Source organism: Porites lutea, chromosome 5, assembly GCF_958299795.1.
Source record: "Porites lutea chromosome 5, jaPorLute2.1, whole genome shotgun sequence".
In the NCBI taxonomy this organism is placed as follows: Eukaryota; Metazoa; Cnidaria; class Anthozoa; order Scleractinia; family Poritidae; genus Porites; species Porites lutea.
The window spans coordinates 22,872,138-22,889,821 of NC_133205.1; the positions used below are offsets into that span (position 1 = coordinate 22,872,138).

The window sequence follows — 17,684 nt, forward strand, 5'->3', positions numbered from 1 at the left end:
ATTTTCAGCGCTTAACCCTACTGATCACTATAGTCAGTGCTCAAAACCGAAGCGATAAGGAATACCAGATTGCGTAAACTTCATTAGCGGTTTCCAAGGGGGTTTAGGTTGATGGGATCTAATGCTAACCACTGAGATCCCACTTCAGAAGTATTCACATGCGCTTCTCGAGCGCCTACTTCAAGTTTCCCGCAAATCAGGCTAGTGGGTGTCCTGTGGTACGCTTAGCAGTTGAACGAGCGGCTCTGGGAAAGAGTTTGCATGACAACATGGCGGCGTAAATTTGGCGGTGCTGTTTAGCGACCAACGGCGAGAATTAGTTTATCCTACAATAGTTTTTTTTGACTAAAATGAAGCCTTATAGGGACGGAGAGAAAATCTAAAAGATGTAGAGATCTGTTTAACAGACTGCAACATTATGGCAAGAGCTTCAGGTAATTTGTTTGTACATAGATTACTAATCTCAGCTCAATATTATTATAAAGCTTGAGCTTAACTTATGTTTTAGATACGATGCATTGCTTCTGCATTTAGTGCTGCTTTAGGTGGGACTTCCGTATAACCTCATACATTTATTATGCATGCAGAAACTTCATACTTTTTCTCACAAATAATTACGAGTAGAATCACTGCGCTGCTTTATCATTCAAAATGTAAACAAACATTGACATCTCCATAGCTTACTATCTGTTACTATACATAAGCTTATAAACAAGGGAGTAACTGCAGAATACCCTGCCACTTCGAAGCTTTATCCCTGAAAGAGCTGGATACGTGGATATGTAGTTATCCCTTTTATACGCTTTTCTACCTTCAGTGGCCTTAAGAACGACAGTTAGACACGCGCTGTGTGCTTTTTATGCTGTCTTAAAAGTGTATATTGAAGATAAATACACAGATACGCAGTGACTATTATTTTAAAGATATTTACTAAGTGGATATGCAGATGCATAGTGACTGAGTATCCGCGTATCTGCATATATCCACCTATTTTTAGCGGTTGCTTTAAAGTGGCAGGGTATTCTGTATTTCAAGCCAAAACAAGGACCAGTGGGTGTTACGAAGACTTCGCCCTCAGACCCCTGAAATGCTCAGACTGCTAAGTGTCTCGAAATCTCAGAGCCCCGTAATTCTCAGGCCCTAGGGTGTCTCCAAAACTCAGACCGCCCAAAATATCGATACTATGACAAACTCTTGGTTAGACTTGCCACAAGTCTACTTGGTGAGCACCAAATGCAAAGGACGCTTGCCTTGCGACTCAACTTCTTCCGTCTGCAGAAGATTAAATTTACTTTGCATAATGTTGGTGCTAAAAAATAGTTTTTGACGTAAATTTGATAAAACTGTGAATGGTTTGAACCCAGTAGTCATTTCATAAGTAGGTTGAGATGTACATTGTAAATTTGATAGCCATTTGACAGCCTGTTGAAATAGACAGTTCCCATTTGAGTCCCAGGGTAGCCAGTCGAATGTTAGGTAAAAGTTTCAGTTCGATTATGTTTGATTACCAAACCAATCGAACAACAATTCAACCAATTGGGTTCAATTGAATTCGATTGATTTTTGGTTTGGTTTCACTCTGTCAGCTACCCTGGGATGAGTGGATGGTCTGAACACCAAGAGTAATGGAGATGACCTGACCTCAAAGTAACTTCATTTTCCAGGACCTCAGTCTGTCTTCGAAGTCAAAAGAAGCAACTTGTATCTTGTGTGTAGAAAGTCATTGAAATTTGAAGCAACAAAAGCATGTTGAAAAAATTTGTCCTTTGAATAAGGGAGCAATAATTATTAAATAATATTTTTTGCCTCATTGAAAGAGAAGTTGGCAGGAGACTGTGCACTGGCTGTCGCTGGTCCATTCTTGAAATACTTAAAATGAAATAAACTATGGACTGTGGCTCCATTGAGTTGGTCAAATTTTCAAGACCCCTGAAGGGGGTTCTATAAAGGGCACTTTCCATTTGTCAGAACTGACCGACCAGACCATTCCAGTCAATGAGAATTCCACTTTTAATCAAAACTATCCAGCAAGATTAGTCAAATCCTAAATAGCATGTATGAAGGAAATGGTGTTTCAACAAAATATTTTAGAAAAAAGTGTTTTTCATTGTCAAAATGATTGGTCATGCTATGCAGGTCCGGCCGGACAGTTCTGACTTTGGAAAGCGTGGTAAGTTTTGCAGAAGTCTGAGTTTTCAAAACACCTGACAGTCTATATTTTTCAGGGGTTTGAGGTCTGAGTTTTCCACATTCGAGTTTTTGCAACACCCCCAGATCCCTCCCTCAATCTTACCAAAGTGGACAAACTCAGCACTTTTGTCTAATATACTGTATTAATTATGCATTGCCCATGGAAAACATTAAATTTTGTCTTCAAATTAACAGGAACTCTCTTTTTTCTTTCTTTCTAGAGTCATCTTCACGCTTGACACCCCATATGCTGAAAGGAAGAACTGGTGAATTTGATCTTGAGAGCATTAGCTTTTTGGATCTCAGTGGAATGGGTAGGAATAAAGTTTTAATTTTCCATAATTATTGAATGTGAATTTTTAAAATACATAAGCTAAAATGTACAGTTCAGATTTTGGTTTTGGCCATTAGTGCATTATTTTCTACTTCACAAATCGACAACAATTTTCCATGGTCTATACTCTTAGACCATAGTAATGACATCAAAATGTTCCAAACTCAAGTGAAACCACGAGCCACAGGCAAGTGGTTTCACTGCAAAGTTTTCAACATTTTGACATCAGTTCTATGGGCGATAGGAGTACAGACCTTGGAAAATAGCTGTTGAATTGTTTTTTCAGGGCTTCTGATATTTCGCGGAAAAAAAAGCAAAAATTTCGCGGGATTTTCAGGGTCAAATTCGCGGAAAAATCGGCCGATTTCGCGGGATTTTCGCGGGAAAAAAGTAAAAATTTGTTGAAGAGTCGGCCGATTTCGCGGGATTTTCACGGAAGAAAATTCAAAATTTGCAGAAAAATCGGCCGATTTCGCGGGATTTTCGCGGGAAAAAAGTAAAAATTTGTTGAAGAATCGGCCGATTTCGCGGGATTTTCACGGAAGAAAATTCAAAATTTGCAGAAAAATCGGCCGATTTCGCGGGATTTTAGTGGAAAAAAGTCAAATTTCGAAGGATTTTCAGGGGCAAATTCTTTGAAAAATAAGCCGATTTCACGGGAAATTTCGGGGGGAAACTTCGCCAAGAAACAATCAGTAAAAAAGAGCCGATTTAGCTGGATTTTGTTTGGTAAAATTTGCTAAAATTGAGCAATTTTGCGTCGATATGACCAGCGTTGTTTAACGTTTTTTTTTTAACTGGGATAATCATTTGCTCTTTCAACAACAGTTCGCTTGAGAGATGACCGAATGCTAAAGCTATTAACATTATGGTTAGTGCCCAGTTTTCGCAACATTAATTAAGAGAAAGGGAAAAACAAATTGTGCTGCTACTATCACATCATTTCCTTGGTGTGTATTCTTATTGAACATAACTCTTGACCAATCAGCATGCAAGAAATCACTCAGTTATGGTAAAAACACAATTTTTCAACTGAGAAGTTTATTTGATAATATTTATTTTAGTACACTTGGCAGTCGGGTGTCAGAAAAAACTACAAGGCCCTTGAAAACTAAGGCCTATTAAAGCCATACATGTAAGCACCATTTTAGTTTCTAAGATTACCAAAACTACCCCCCCCCCCCCCCCAAAAAAAAAAAAAAATTTAATTTACATGTCCTATGTCCCTATTGTTTCTCTGAATTAGAAGGTTTCCATTGGTAGCGTTACATTGATCAAGATTAATATTAAATTTTGATTGGAAAAAATGAAACTCTGTTATGATTCTCAAATCTAAGAGCCCCCAAACTCCAATGCATCAAGTTTATATGAGGATGAGTTTTGAGCATAATTTGGTGGATTCAACTTGGAACAGTCATAATTCGAATTCATATTTTGACACATTAAGCTAGATTACTAAGATGGGTCCTAACTAGGTGTTACGTGTGGGTCTTAGGTCTCAGTTAATTTTTTTTTCTGAGAGTTTTAATTATTTGTGTCCTCTCTTTGGTGGTGAATGCAAAGAACGTACATATTAATTAATTCTTTCATTGTTGGGTTGATCATGTTGGATAATTTTAAGATTAAAAAATTTTCATTTCTCTGCAAAAAAAGGTCATCTGAAGGACACCCTGATGCTTTCCTGACAATACAAGTACATGTAAGCAGTAACTCCACATAATTATATTAATTAAAAGTGCAAATTATCTTACAGGTTTGCATGACATCAGCTGTATCAGTGAATGTATGGGACTTCTGCACTTAGATCTTACTAACAATAATCTCTCCAATCTGGCTGATTTGGGTAAGTGAATAGTATAAAGGTCTTTACATGCCCATGTCAGGGATGCTTATAGTACATGTAAGAGCTTGTTTTTCACATTCAAGTTAATAAATAAATACAACTTAGTCTTGGCTAGTAGAGATCATAATCAACCAGCTAAAATTAATTTTTTTTTGAATCAGTAAACAATATTTCCTTAGGAAACTTTGGTGTAATGTTGGATGCCTGTATTGACCATAGGTATGTAGAGGGATGCTTACTGCGAGTGGTTCATATTACTCTGCTTTGCTTTTTCTTAGCTGCGATTCATTCCCTCATTTTCCCTAGGAGTTAAAAATTGGTTCAGGTGTAGATCAAACTTGTTTTATAGTGTTAAAGGTCTCATAAGGTCTCACAAGTACACTTACTTATAATAACTGTTTACTGTGTTTAGGTGAGCTGAAGCTCCTTGAAACCTTAAATGTTTCTTGCAACAATTTATCATCTCTTGGTAAGTTGTGGTAACTGACATACTATATAATTATGTTGGAATGTTGACAAGTTCCTTCCCTGTATACAACCGGTCTACTTCTAATGACTAATTTTAATCATTCAAAATATTTCTCCATTTCTGATTCAATTGGCTCAAATCCCCTGCCTAATTCTTCACAACCAGCTAGTGTTGACCAAATTTGGTTGTGGCAATAGTCTGTTAAAACAGCTCTGACCCCTACATAAGACCTTAAAATTTCTCCTCAAAAGTTCCAAAACTTTTCCACCCCCTGAAATAATGTCAAATGTTGAGCTTTGCTGGTGATTAATATGATGAAACCTTTTTTGTACTTTAAATTTATTTCTTTTAATTGCAAAGACACAATGCATGGTTACAAAAGTGTACATTGCTACTGTGGTACAATAATAAAACACATTCTACAGTAGTTCCTTACATGATCGATGATATTACTCGCACATAATATCACTTTGCAGACATTTTCTTTAGCACTAGGTTTGTCACCAGTGTATATACATGAACACTGGCAATGAGCTATATGTGCGAATGAGAATAATTTATAATTGTTCTCCCTCATCAACAATTAAGTTCATCTCAGGTGAAGTTTGGTGTGTGACCCTGGCCTTAGCAAAATAACATAGAGCTGTGCAGCCATGTGCTACCTATTCATGTTTTTTTTTTTTCGGTATTTTAGATGGGGTTGAAGAACTTTCAAATCTCTCATCTTTAAATGTGGCGGGAAATATGATCAGAAGGTATAAAACCTAACTTAAGCTAAACACTGTAAGGTCTTGAAATTACATCAGATTACATTTTGCAATTTTTTATTGACAAACAAGATACTGTATATCCTCTATTAAGGTCCGCGGGAGGCTTATTTATTTCAGACAAATTTGAGGGGGCTTAATACAGACGGGGCTTGTTTAAGAGGAAAGGCTTATTTAATTTAGCAAAGACAATGGTATCAGTTCTCCATAAAGAACTAGAATACAAAGTGGAAAAGCTCAAGTACAAGAAGGTTGGAGGTCATGCAGTTGAAGATCAAAAACAAATCCGAGCTTCCAGGGTGAATAAACGGCCATCCTGGATCAGTCCATACGAAGTTTTACAGTTGTGATTGATTGATACCGTCTATCATTTATCAGTGAAGAATAATAAGAATAATAAGGGGGACGGGATGGAGGACTTAAAAGAGAGGGGGGACTTGTTAACTTTCTTCCCCTGAAAGGGGGTGGGGCGGGGGCTGGGGGCTTAATAGAGGATTTCCAGTAAAGAGAAAGTGCCAAAGGCTGTTTGGTTCCAGTCTTTGCTTCCAATATATGTACATGCATATTTGACAGTGTGTTACTGTGACAATTAGTATTGTCTTGAAGCAGTTTGGTCAGCTGGGATAGGGTATAAAATCAGAGAGTTTGTGTCTAGATGTAGAATAGGGTATCAAGTTTTTCCAGAATTACTGATCAGTTGGCTGAAGATTTTACCCTACATTACCAATAGGGAAACAGAAATTATTGTCACTTAAAAGAAATTTACCTGCAATGCAGTAAGCTTCTGTTTTGGCTGGACTGCATATGCTGGTGACCTCAGTAGTTTCTGGAAAACAGGGACTCTAGAAAAGAGAAGAATTATGAGCAAAAAGTCTAAAATAACTTGCAGATTCAGCTGATCTAGATCTGGTATAAGCTAAGGGTTCCACTTACCCAAAACTTGTATTCTAAAAAGCAGCCACTTGTTTCTTCCCTGGCGGCAATTTCACACAGCCACTTTGTTGAATACACTGTAGAATTTCCACTGTGCAATTTACAATACTGAGTGGTATTAAATTATGTGTATTTAACTTAAATTTGCAGTGTTGATACTCTATCATGTCTGACAAAGCTGGAAAACTTGAAAGCTCTGAGACTTCAGGATTCTGTGCAAAATTTTTCCAACCCTGGTAACGTGTAATTTTATATACATTACTTTCATACAGTGTATGCTGTTTTTTGAATGGAGTTATAAGTGCAATTCAAGATTACAATATCAATATACATTGTATATTAGGCAAACACTTGTTGTTAAAAAACATAGTAATCATGTTAATTTCTATTTTGTACCATTTTTATTTTGTTAATGGCATTTTCTTATGGTTTAAAGAAGTCGATTTAAATTTTATTCAGCTTGTAGTCGATTGTAGTAGTTTAGGTTGAGTGTGATTGTCCATGTTGATTTAAAGCACACGTTGTAACTGAGATTTTGGCAACCTTTGATGACGGTTTTGGCAGATAGAATTTTTAAATGTGGGTGTCGACAGATGCAAGTATGTTACATATACATGTAATGTAACATACGTTATATGTAGTGTATGTTTATGATAACTTATGTATAATAACCAACAAGTTATGTGTAGAATAACCTCGAGTACAAATCAGGAATTTGTGAGTTACACGTTTTGGATTTTTTCAAGACAAAAATTTGTGCATACAATCACCTTGTCAGAACTGATTCTCTTAGTCTAGAGAATCACCTTACGCTTTCGTTGATAAACACAACTGTTATTTTGCTTCATATTCTCCTTTGGTAAAGGTTACAGCCTCTAAGTGGTATTGCCATTGAACAAAAATCATTCTTGACATCACATGATAGTATCAGTGGCCTGTCTAAATTCATTCTTGTGTTAATTGCTAACACACCATACGTTGACACGTTGCTTTGAATCACCGATTTCAGTTTACTAATAATTTATTTCAGGTTGCTATTGATAAATTGACAGATTGTTATGGTTTGTTTACTTTCAGTTTGTGTATCTCAAGAAAATTACAAGAAAGTTGTATGCGACCTCTTACCAAAACTCCAGACACTCGATGGTGAGGGCATGTCATTCATAGATAATACATTGACATTTATCTTGGGTCTATAATTATTCTGTACATGAAATTTAGGCTATGGGCGCTTTCCGTTCAGCCCCAAATTCCGGAAATTTCGGTTAGAAATCAAATGGACCGGACAATCTCGGTTCGGTCTGACCAGAACATTGGGGACCACCTCTAAATTTTGTTCACTTTGACCGATTCGCTCATTCCGGTCGAAAAATCTCTGAAATGACCCTTTCCATTTCACAGAATTGTTGTCCTCAGTACCGCTCTTTTGCATCCTGCTTACAAGAACAATGACCATACGCGCTGTTCCTTGGGTCGTGTCTGTGCAGCCGAAATGCACCGTTCCATTGGGCACGCAGGTGGTAATTTCCGAAACCGAAATTTTTGTTGAATGGAGAGCGCCCTATACTCACACTATACCGGACAGTTATCGTGCGGACACGAAAAACTCTCCGATATGGTATGAACGGCAACGCCACAGAACTGGAACAAGTCTTTCACACACACCGAACATCTTGCCAGAGGGCATGGCCCAGAGGGTTTGGTTCTCTAAATCCCAATCCTTGCTCCTGAATATTGTACATTATATTGTATTGTACCTCCGTCTCAGTGGGTTATAGTCCTCTTTCCTCCGTATTCACTTCCACTACGCTTCAAATACACTGCACCGAAGTGTGGCACAGAACCTATCCTATATATAACGCTCCACTTTCTAGATCGGCGCGGCGAAGCCTCACTCCGTTACACAAATCGCACCGAAATCACCGTCAATATGTATGAACAGAAGCCCTATCCGGTATAATTTTCGTGCCGGCGCAAAAGCTGCCTGGTATAGTCAGTGTGAACATGTTTATAGCCTTAGTTTATTCTTGATGTGCTAGTGAACTGTTTTCTTGCTGAGGTAGACGAAACCATAACAAGAACATTTATCTTTTAACTTTTGTAAAAACGTATTATAACATGGTTGGAGTGTAAACTGAATTTATTAAAGCTGTAGCTTTGTTGAAACTAATTTCTTAGTTAAACAAAGAAATGATCTTTACCGTTATAAGGCGCCTACCACTGGAATTGCAAAACTTCAATATCATCCGCACCCGGTGATTTGGTTTTGATTTTGGTGCAAATTTCAGATCATTCATCTTTATATGGAGAACACTTGGGATCATTATAAAACTGCCCACCTACCCCTCCCCTAAGCCAACATTAACACTTACTTCTCACTTAGGACAAAATGTTGGCTTAGGGGAGGGGTAGGTGGGCAGTTTCCTTGAAACGTATAGGCCGCCCGAGCTAGCCTAGTCTGCGAGCAGGCTCTCCGGGGCGCTCTGGCGGCGGGGCGGGAAAAGGAAGGAGAGCTTGCAACTACGTCCCTGGAATTTGAATTCCACCTCCAATTTCTCTGTGGCGCCTCGTCGACTGAGCTTTCAGATGTCCGCTATTCAGCGCGAAGCGGAAACGAGCGCGAATGTAAACAAATATTGAAAAACACTTACCAAGGGTATGACATTATCTTCTATAAGCCCAAACTTGAGTAAACATTGAAGATTTTTAGCGTTTTGGCTGAGTTTGTGCTTTAGGAGTTGTCTATTGTTTCTAGTCTGTCATGATACAGCATTCTTGTTCAGCACGCGTGCAATGACCGCGCTTGCCTGACCTAAATTTGGAGACCGCTGAATTTCTCGAATTGGGTCTTTGCGATTTTGGTGAATCTCTGTTCAGCGCAAGGCACTAATGCGCACTATGTGTACCCGAGAGATTTTCACGAAAAAATGCCGGCAACAGCAGATTTTCGACTCAGACCTCAAAGGGGTGTGGCATTATAACCACGTGACATTTACTCCGATCGCCAAAAATTTTATGTTATATTGTAGATTGATCTCTATGTTATCCATTCTATGTGTTAGACTTACGATAAAAGTAAAGGTGGGGATACCAGAGAGCTTCAAAGTAGGATGGTATCCCCCCCAAAAAACTGGGTCGAGTCACCTTAAACGTGGCCAACAGTTTATTTGAGAAACAAAAGCTGAAGTTGGCTCGAGTAGAAGGGCGACCCGCCTAGCAGGGTGACCCTCTTTCCCGGGAAAACTTTTCTCCAAATAAAGGGGGCCAGTGTTGGTCACGAGTTCATGGATTCAAATCATGTTGAAGTCCTGACCTCCGTTCATGTTTCCTTGATTTGATTGTTTTCTTTCTCCTTTTCTTGTTAAGGCGAAAGAGTCCGTGGAAAAGGAGCTGATTTGTATGAGATGTGTGATGAATTAGATGCAATGCTGAGAGGTAATGGTATCAACTCTTTTATTTCCATACTGAACTTAAATTCAGTTCTCGTACAAGTGTTATAAAGAGATTCCCCGCGTAGCTGTTCCACTCCATGGTTTACTAAAGATCTCAACTCAAACGAAATTCAATCTCAAACCAAACTCTAATCTGGGTCGACTTAAATTAAGTTAAGATCGTCTCTATATAATGAATTAGATGTCATACTTAGGACGCGTCGAGCCAATTAACTGAACCAGATCAAAAAGCAATTTAGCCGGCCAGTAATAAATATTCTTCGGAACGAGGCTAAATATACATTATCATACAAATTTTAATTTATTACTTTAATTCGTCTCTTGTGAGGATCGATGTCTGTCCCGGGACGATCCTCACGTTTTGGACGATCCAAACCAAAACTTAACAGGGCCAGGCGTCGAAACTGTTCATGAACGTAACTCACGAAGTTTGGTTCGTCTCATGAAAAGTTCGACGTTTGGCCTAGGCCTAAGAGAAATGGATTGCCAAAGTGGCGGCAAATCTTAACGTTTTAGAAAATTCTAAGAAAATCACGTTTTGAAATCGAATTTTTTTTTACACAGAGGTTGTAGTAGTAATGTGTACTTTCTATCAAACAAATACATATATATTTTTTTTATGTTATGGGCACTTTTTTTAAAGGAGCTGTGTCAGGAAATTTATCAAAACTTAAACAGTACGAACTACCACCGAATTGGATGAACTATAAAAACAACTGCTCAAAACATTAAAACTAAGTATAAATAACAAGGCAAATACACTAGAAGGCACAGATAGACAAAATTCACTGAAACATAATTGTGGGGTTTGATACTTATTGGCGTAAAAGTTTTTCAAAATTTATTTCCGTTGTTTGTAATGTTCGATACAACTCTTGAAAGGCATATTTGTTGCAGAAGAAGCTGTAGTGTATTGTTGGTTTTAATTGATCGCAGGCTCAGGTCTATAATGAAAAAGCCAAATGATAAATGACTTATTAACCTCGTCTGTTCGGCTTTGATCGCTCGGTCAATACATCAAGGCCTCAGTCTGGGATTTCCCTGTAATGACCTCACTCTCGGTTAATAAGTAGTATGTAATAGTGAGTACTAAGAGTAGGTACTATAAAGTTAACTTGTGTAAATATTCTGTGTATAGCGTACTTTCGCTTTTTAGCCATCATGATATGCACTATACTGTTGTTGTTAACTTTGCAGACCATGACCTGGAGTCAGCGCATGGAGTTGCTCTCAAGACAATACCATGGAACACAGGTAACAACTCACTGAAGAGATTAATTCTTTTAACTGCATAATTGTCTTGTGTTTTAGTTCTTTACTTCAAATCTATTTTTTTCTGTTTTTGGTAAAGTATTATGGAAAATAAGGGAAAAATTGAACTCAGGATTAAGTTAGGTTACATTATAAACAGTGCCGCTCATAGGTATACGACCACCGCGCACGCAAAACATTGCGCGTTTGACATACGGCCGTGCGTGTTGGCTTTTTATTCACAGGTCCTTCCTTTGTTTAGCTTCCTCGAATAAGTTAAAGAATAAATCAAAGAAATCGAAGTGATCTCGAGACATCTCGAACTAATTTGGCTCTCACTTCATCAAATAGCCGAATAAAACCGAAAACCTACTGACTTTGCGTGCCCAATCTTGTCCCAAAACTGTCAACTTTGATACATTCGCTGAGCGTCGCGAATCCTTTACTTCGCGCTTCGCCGAAGTAATAAACATACCGAGTTTTCTTTTCTTGTTGCCCAAATAGGCACCAGATCCTTTCCGTCTGGTCTTGTTGCTTGTATTTGCATGTTGAAAAATTCCATATCACCTGGTACAAAGGTTGATGTTACATGCCCTCCATAGTACTAAAAGCAGCAATAGAAAAAATGCGATTACGGTGTCAGTCATCTTTAGGCTGCGTGCAAACGGACGCAACAACTCCCAACATTCTTTCGCCAACAGTGTTGGGAGTTGTTGCGTCCGCGTTGGCAGTGGTGTGAAAACGGATGCAACAACTCCCAACAATGTTCGGACCCACAGTGCATCGTGGTAAGGATACAACCCATAAGTCTTTGTAAACCATGCGTAATTATGCGTAATTACCCTTGTTACCCTTGTTACCCTTTGTTACCCTTGTTACCCCTTGTTACCCCTTGTTACCCTTGTTACCCTTTGTTACCCTTGTTACCCCTTGTTACCCTTGTTACCCTTTGTTAACCCTTCTTTTCTTTGTTACCCCTTTTTCCCTTTGTTACCCCTTGTTACCCCTTGTTACCTCTTGTTACCCCTGTTATCATTTAATACCCTTGTTACCCCTTGTTACCCTTCTTACCCGTTGTTACCCCTTGTTCCCCTTTGTTACCCTCGTTACCCTTGTTACCCTTTGTTACCCTTGTTACCCCTTGTTACCCCTTGTTACCCTTTGTGACCCTTGTTACCCTTGTTACCCCTTGTTACCCTTGTTACCCCCTGTCGCCTTTGTTACCCCTTGTTACCCCTTGTTACCCTTGTTACCCTTGTTACTCTTGTTACCCCTTGTTAGCCTTGTTACCCCTTGTTACCCTTGTTACCCCTTGTTATCCCTTGTTACCCTTGTTACCCCTTGTCACCTCTTGTTACCGCTTGTTACCGTTCTTACCCCTTGTTACCCTTGTTACCCCTTTTTACCCCTTGTTACCTCTTGTTACCCTTGTTACCCCTTGTTACCCCTTGTTACCCTTGTTACCCCTTGTCACCTCTTGTTACCGCTTGTTACCGTTGTTACCCCTTGTTACCCTTGTTACCCCTTTTTACCCCTTGTTACCCCTTGTTACCTCTTGTTATTCCTTGTTACCCTTGTTACCCCTTGTTACCCTTGTTACCCCTTGTTACCCCTTGTCATCCCTTGTTACCCTTGTTACCCCTTGTTACCCCTTGTTACCCTTTGTTAGCCTTGTTACCCCTTGTTACCCTTGTTACCCTTTGTTAACCCTTCTTTTCTTTGTTACCCCTTTTTCCCTTTGTTACCCCTTGTTACCTCTTGTTACCCCTGTTACCATTTAATACCATTGTTACCCCTTGTTACCCTTCTTACCCCTTCTTACCCTTGATACCCCTTGTTACCCTTTGTTACCCTCGTTACTCTTGTAACCCTTTGTTTCCCTTGTTACCCCTTGTAACCCTTTGTTACCCTTTGTTACCCTTGTTACCCTTGTTACCCCTTGTTACCGTTGTTACCCCTTCTCGCCTTTATTACCCCTTGTTACCCCTTGTTACCCTTGTTACCCTTTGTTACCCCTTGTTACCCTTGTTACCCCTTGTTACCCTGGTTACCCCTTGTTACCCCTTGTTACCCCTTGTTACCCTTGTTACCCCTTGTTACCCCTTGTTACCCCTTGCTACCCTTGTTACCCCTTGTCACCTCTTGTTACCGCTTGTTACCGTTGTTACCCCTTGTTACCCCTTGTTACCCCTTGTTACCCCTTGTTACCCTTGTTACCCCTTGTCACCTCTTGTTACCGCTTGTTACCGTTGTTACCCCTTGTTACCCTTGTTACCCCTTTTTACCCTCTTATTACCGCTTGTTACCGTTGTTACCCCTTGTTACCCCTTGTTACCCTTGTTACCCCTTGTTACCCCTTGTTACCCTTGTTACCCCTTGTCACCTCTTGTTACCGCTTGTTACCGTTGTTACCCCTTGTTACCCTTGTTACCCCTTTTTACCCCTTGTTACCCCTTGTTACCCTTGTTACCCCTTGTTACCCCTTGTTACCCCTTGTTACCCTTGTTACCCCTTGTCACCTCTTGTTACCGCTTGTTACCGTTGTTACCCCTTGTTACCCCTTGTTACCCCTTGTTACCCCTTGTTACCCTTGTTACCCCTTGTCACCTCTTGTTACCGCTTGTTACCGTTGTTACCCCTTGTTACCCTTGTTACCCCTTTTTACCCTCTTGTTACCGCTTGTTACCGTTGTTACCCCTTGTTACCCCTTGTTACCCTTGTTACCCCTTGTTACCCCTTGTTACCCTTGTTACCCCTTGTCACCTCTTGTTACCGCTTGTTACCGTTGTTACCCCTTGTTACCCTTGTTACCCCTTTTTACCCCTTGTTACCCCTTGTTACCCTTGTTACCCCTTGTCACCTCTTGTTACCGCTTGTTACCTCTTGTTATTCCTTGTTACCCTTGTTACCCTTGTTACCCCTTGTTACCGTTGTTACCCCTTCTCGCCTTTATTACCCCTTGTTACCCCTTGTTCCCTTGTTACCCTTGTTACCCTTTGTTACCCCTTGTTACCCTTGTTACCCCTTGTTACCCCTTGTTACCCTTGTCACCCCTTGTTACCCCTTGTTAACCCTTGTTACCCTTGTTACCCCTTGTCACCTCTTGTTACCGCTTGTTACCGTTGTTACCCCTTGTTACCCCTTGTTACCCTTGTTACCCCTTGTTACCCCTTGTTACCCTTGTTACCCCTTGTCACCTCTTGTTACCGCTTGTTACCCTTGTTACCCCTTGTTACCCTTTGTGACCCTCGTTACCCTTGTTACCCCTTGTTACCCTTGTTACCCCCTGTCGCCTTTGTTACCCCTTGTTACCCCTTGTTACCCTTGTTACTCTTGTTACCCCTTGTTAGCCTTGTTACCCCTTGTTACCCTTGTTACCCCTTGTTACCCCTTGTTACCCTTGTTACCCCTTGTCACCTCTTGTTACCGCTTGTTACCGTTCTTACCCCTTGTTACCCTTGTTACCCCTTTTTACCCCTTGTTACCTCTTGTTACCCTTGTTACCCCTTGTTACCCCTTGTTACCCCTTGTTACCCCTTGTTACCCTTGTTACCCCTTGTCACCTCTTGTTACCGCTTGTTACCGTTGTTACCCCTTGTTACCCTTGTTACCCCTTTTTACCCCTTCTTACCCCTTGTTACCTCTTGTTATTCCTTGTTACCCTTGTTACCCCTTGTTACCCCTTGTTACCCCTTGTCATCCCTTGTTACCCTTGTTACCCCTTGTTACCCCTTGTTACCCTTTGTTAGCCTTGTTACCCCTTGTTACCCTTGTTACCCTTTGTTAACCCTTCTTTTCTTTGTTACCCCTTTTTCCCTTTGTTACCCCTTGTTACCCCTTGTTACCTCTTGTTACCCCTGTTACCATTTAATACCCTTGTTACCCCTTGTTACCCTTCTTACCCCTTCTTACCCTTGATACCTCTTGTTACCCTTTGTTACCCTCGTTACCCTTGTAACCCTTTGTTTCCCTTGTTACCCCTTGTAACCCTTTGTTACCCTTTGTTACCCTTGTTACCCTTGTTACCCCTTGTTACCGTTGTTACCCCTTCTCGCCTTTATTACCCCTTGTTACCCCTTGTTACCCTTGTTACCCTTGTTACTCTTTGTTACCCCTTGTTACCCTTGTTACCCCTTGTTACCCTTGTTACCCCTTGTTACCCCTTGTTACCCTTGTCACCCCTTGTTACCCCTTGTTAACCCTTGTTACCCTTGTTACCCATTGTCACCTCTTGTTACCGCTTGTTACCGTTGTTACCCCTTGTTACCCCTTATTACCCCTTGTTACCCTTCTTACCCCTTGTTACCCCTTGTTACCCTTGTTACCCTTTGTCACCTCTTGTTACCGCTTGTTACCCTTGTTACCCCTTGTTACCCCTTGTTACCCCTTGTTACCCTTGTTACCCCTTGTCACCTCTTGTTATCGCTTGTTACCGTTGTTACCCCTTGTTACCCCTTTTTACCCTTGTTACTCTTGTTACCCCTTGTTACCCTTGTTACTCCTTGTTACCCTTGTTACCCCTTGTTACCCTTGTTACTCTTGTTACCCCTTGTTACCCTTGTTACCCCTTGTTACCCTTGTTACCCCTTGTTACCCTTGTTACCCCTTGTCACCTCTTGTTACCGCTTGTTACCGTTCTTACCCCTTGTTACCCTTGTTACCCCTTTTTACCCCTTGTTACCCCTTGTTACCTCTTGTTACCTCTTGTTACCCTTGTTACCCCTTGTTACCCCTTGTTACCCCTTGCTACCCTTGTTACCCCTTGTCACCTCTTGTTACCGCTTGTTACCGTTGTTACCCCTTGTTACCCCTTTTTACCCCTTGTTACCCCTTGTTACCTCTTGTTATTCCTTGTTACCCTTATTACCCCTGGTTACCCCTTGTTACCCTTGCTACCCCTTGTTACCCCTTGTTACCCTTGTTACCCCTTGTCACCTCTTGTTACCCCTTGTTACCCTTTGTTACCCTTGTTACCCTTGTTACCCTTTTTACCCTTTGTTAACCCTTCTTTTCATTGTTACCCCTTTTTCCCTTTGTTACCCTTTCTTACCTCTTGTTACCTCTTGTTACCCCTGTTACCATTTAATACGCTTGTTACCCTTGTTACCCCCTTTTACCCTTCTTACCCCTTGTTACCCCTTGTTACCCTCGGTACCCTTTGTTCCTCTTGTTACCCCTTGCTACCCTTTGTTATCCTTGTTACCCCTTGTTTCCGTTGTTACCTCTTGTCGCCCTTGTTACCGCTTGTTACCTTTGTTACCCTTTTTTACCCTTCTTACCCCATGTTACCCTTGTTACGCCTTGTTACCCACGATTACCCCTTGTTACCTCTTGTTACCCGTTGTTACTCCTTGTTACCCTTGTTACCCCTTGTTACCCTTGTTACCCTTGTTACCCTTTGTTACCCTCGGTACCCTTTGTTACCCTTGTTACCCCTTGCTACCCTTTGTTACCCTTGTTACCCCTTGTTACCGTTGTTACCCCTTGTCGCCCTTGTTACCCCTTGTTACCCTTGTTACCCTTCTTACCCCATGTTACCCTTGTTATGCCTTGTTACCCATGATTACCCCTTGTTACCTCTTGTTACCCCTTGTTACCCCTTGTTACCCCTTGTTACCCCTTGTTACCCTTGTTACCCTTTGTTAACCCTTCTTTTCTTTGTTAGGCCTTTTTCCCTTTGTTACCCCTTTTCCCCCTTGTTACCTCTTGTTACCCCATTTACCATTTAATATCCCTTGTTACCCTTGTTACCCCTTGTTACCCTTGTTAACCCTTGTTACCCTTGTTACCCTTCGTTACCCTTGTTGCCCCTTGTTACCCTTGTTACCCTTGTTACCCTTTGTTAACCGTTCTTTTCTTTGTTACCCCTTTTTCCCTTTGTTACCCCTTTTCCCCCTTGTTACCTCTTGTTACCCCATTTACCATTTAATACCCTTGTTAGCCTTGTTACTCCTTTTTACCCTTCTTACCCCTTGTTACCCTTGTTACCCTTTGTTACCCTTGTTACCCTTTGTTACCCTTGTTACCCCTTGTTTCCCTTGTTACCCCTCGTTACCCTTGTTACCCTTTGTTACCCTTCTTACCCCTTGTTACCCTTCTTACCCCTTGTTACCCTTGTTACCCTTTGTTACCCTTGTTACCCTTTGTTACCCTTGTTACCCCTTGTTACCCTTGTTACCCCTTTTGTTACCCTTGTTACCCCTTGTTACCCCTTGTTACCCCTTGTTACCCTGGTTACCCCTTGTTACCCCTTGTTACCCTTGTTACCCCTCGTTACTCCCTCTTACCCCTTGTTACCCTTGTAACCCCTGGTCACCTCTTGTTACCGCTTGTTACCTTTGTTACCCCTTGTTACCCTTCTTACCCCTTGTTACCCTTGTTACCCTTTGTTACCCTTGTTACCCTTTGTTACCCTTGTTACCCCTTGTTACCCTTGTTACCCCTT

The 17,684-nt window shown here is 40.8% G+C and overlaps 1 protein-coding gene across 1 annotated transcript in view; it reads left to right on the top strand.

The window, feature by feature from the left end:
• Positions 1–268: 268 nt before the first annotated feature.
• Positions 269–17,684, top strand: part of LOC140938633 (leucine-rich repeat-containing protein 61-like) — a 22,996-nt gene continuing 5,580 nt past the window's right edge. Inside the window, exons 1-9 of the mRNA XM_073388131.1 lie at positions 269–434; positions 2,412–2,504; positions 4,278–4,367; positions 4,780–4,836; positions 5,531–5,591; positions 6,687–6,772; positions 7,614–7,682; positions 9,903–9,971; positions 11,186–11,242. Of these exons, the coding sequence (XP_073244232.1) occupies positions 419–434; positions 2,412–2,504; positions 4,278–4,367; positions 4,780–4,836; positions 5,531–5,591; positions 6,687–6,772; positions 7,614–7,682; positions 9,903–9,971; positions 11,186–11,242 (598 nt within the window). The 5' untranslated portion in view covers positions 269–418. The remainder of the gene's footprint in view (positions 435–2,411; positions 2,505–4,277; positions 4,368–4,779; positions 4,837–5,530; positions 5,592–6,686; positions 6,773–7,613; positions 7,683–9,902; positions 9,972–11,185; positions 11,243–17,684) is intronic.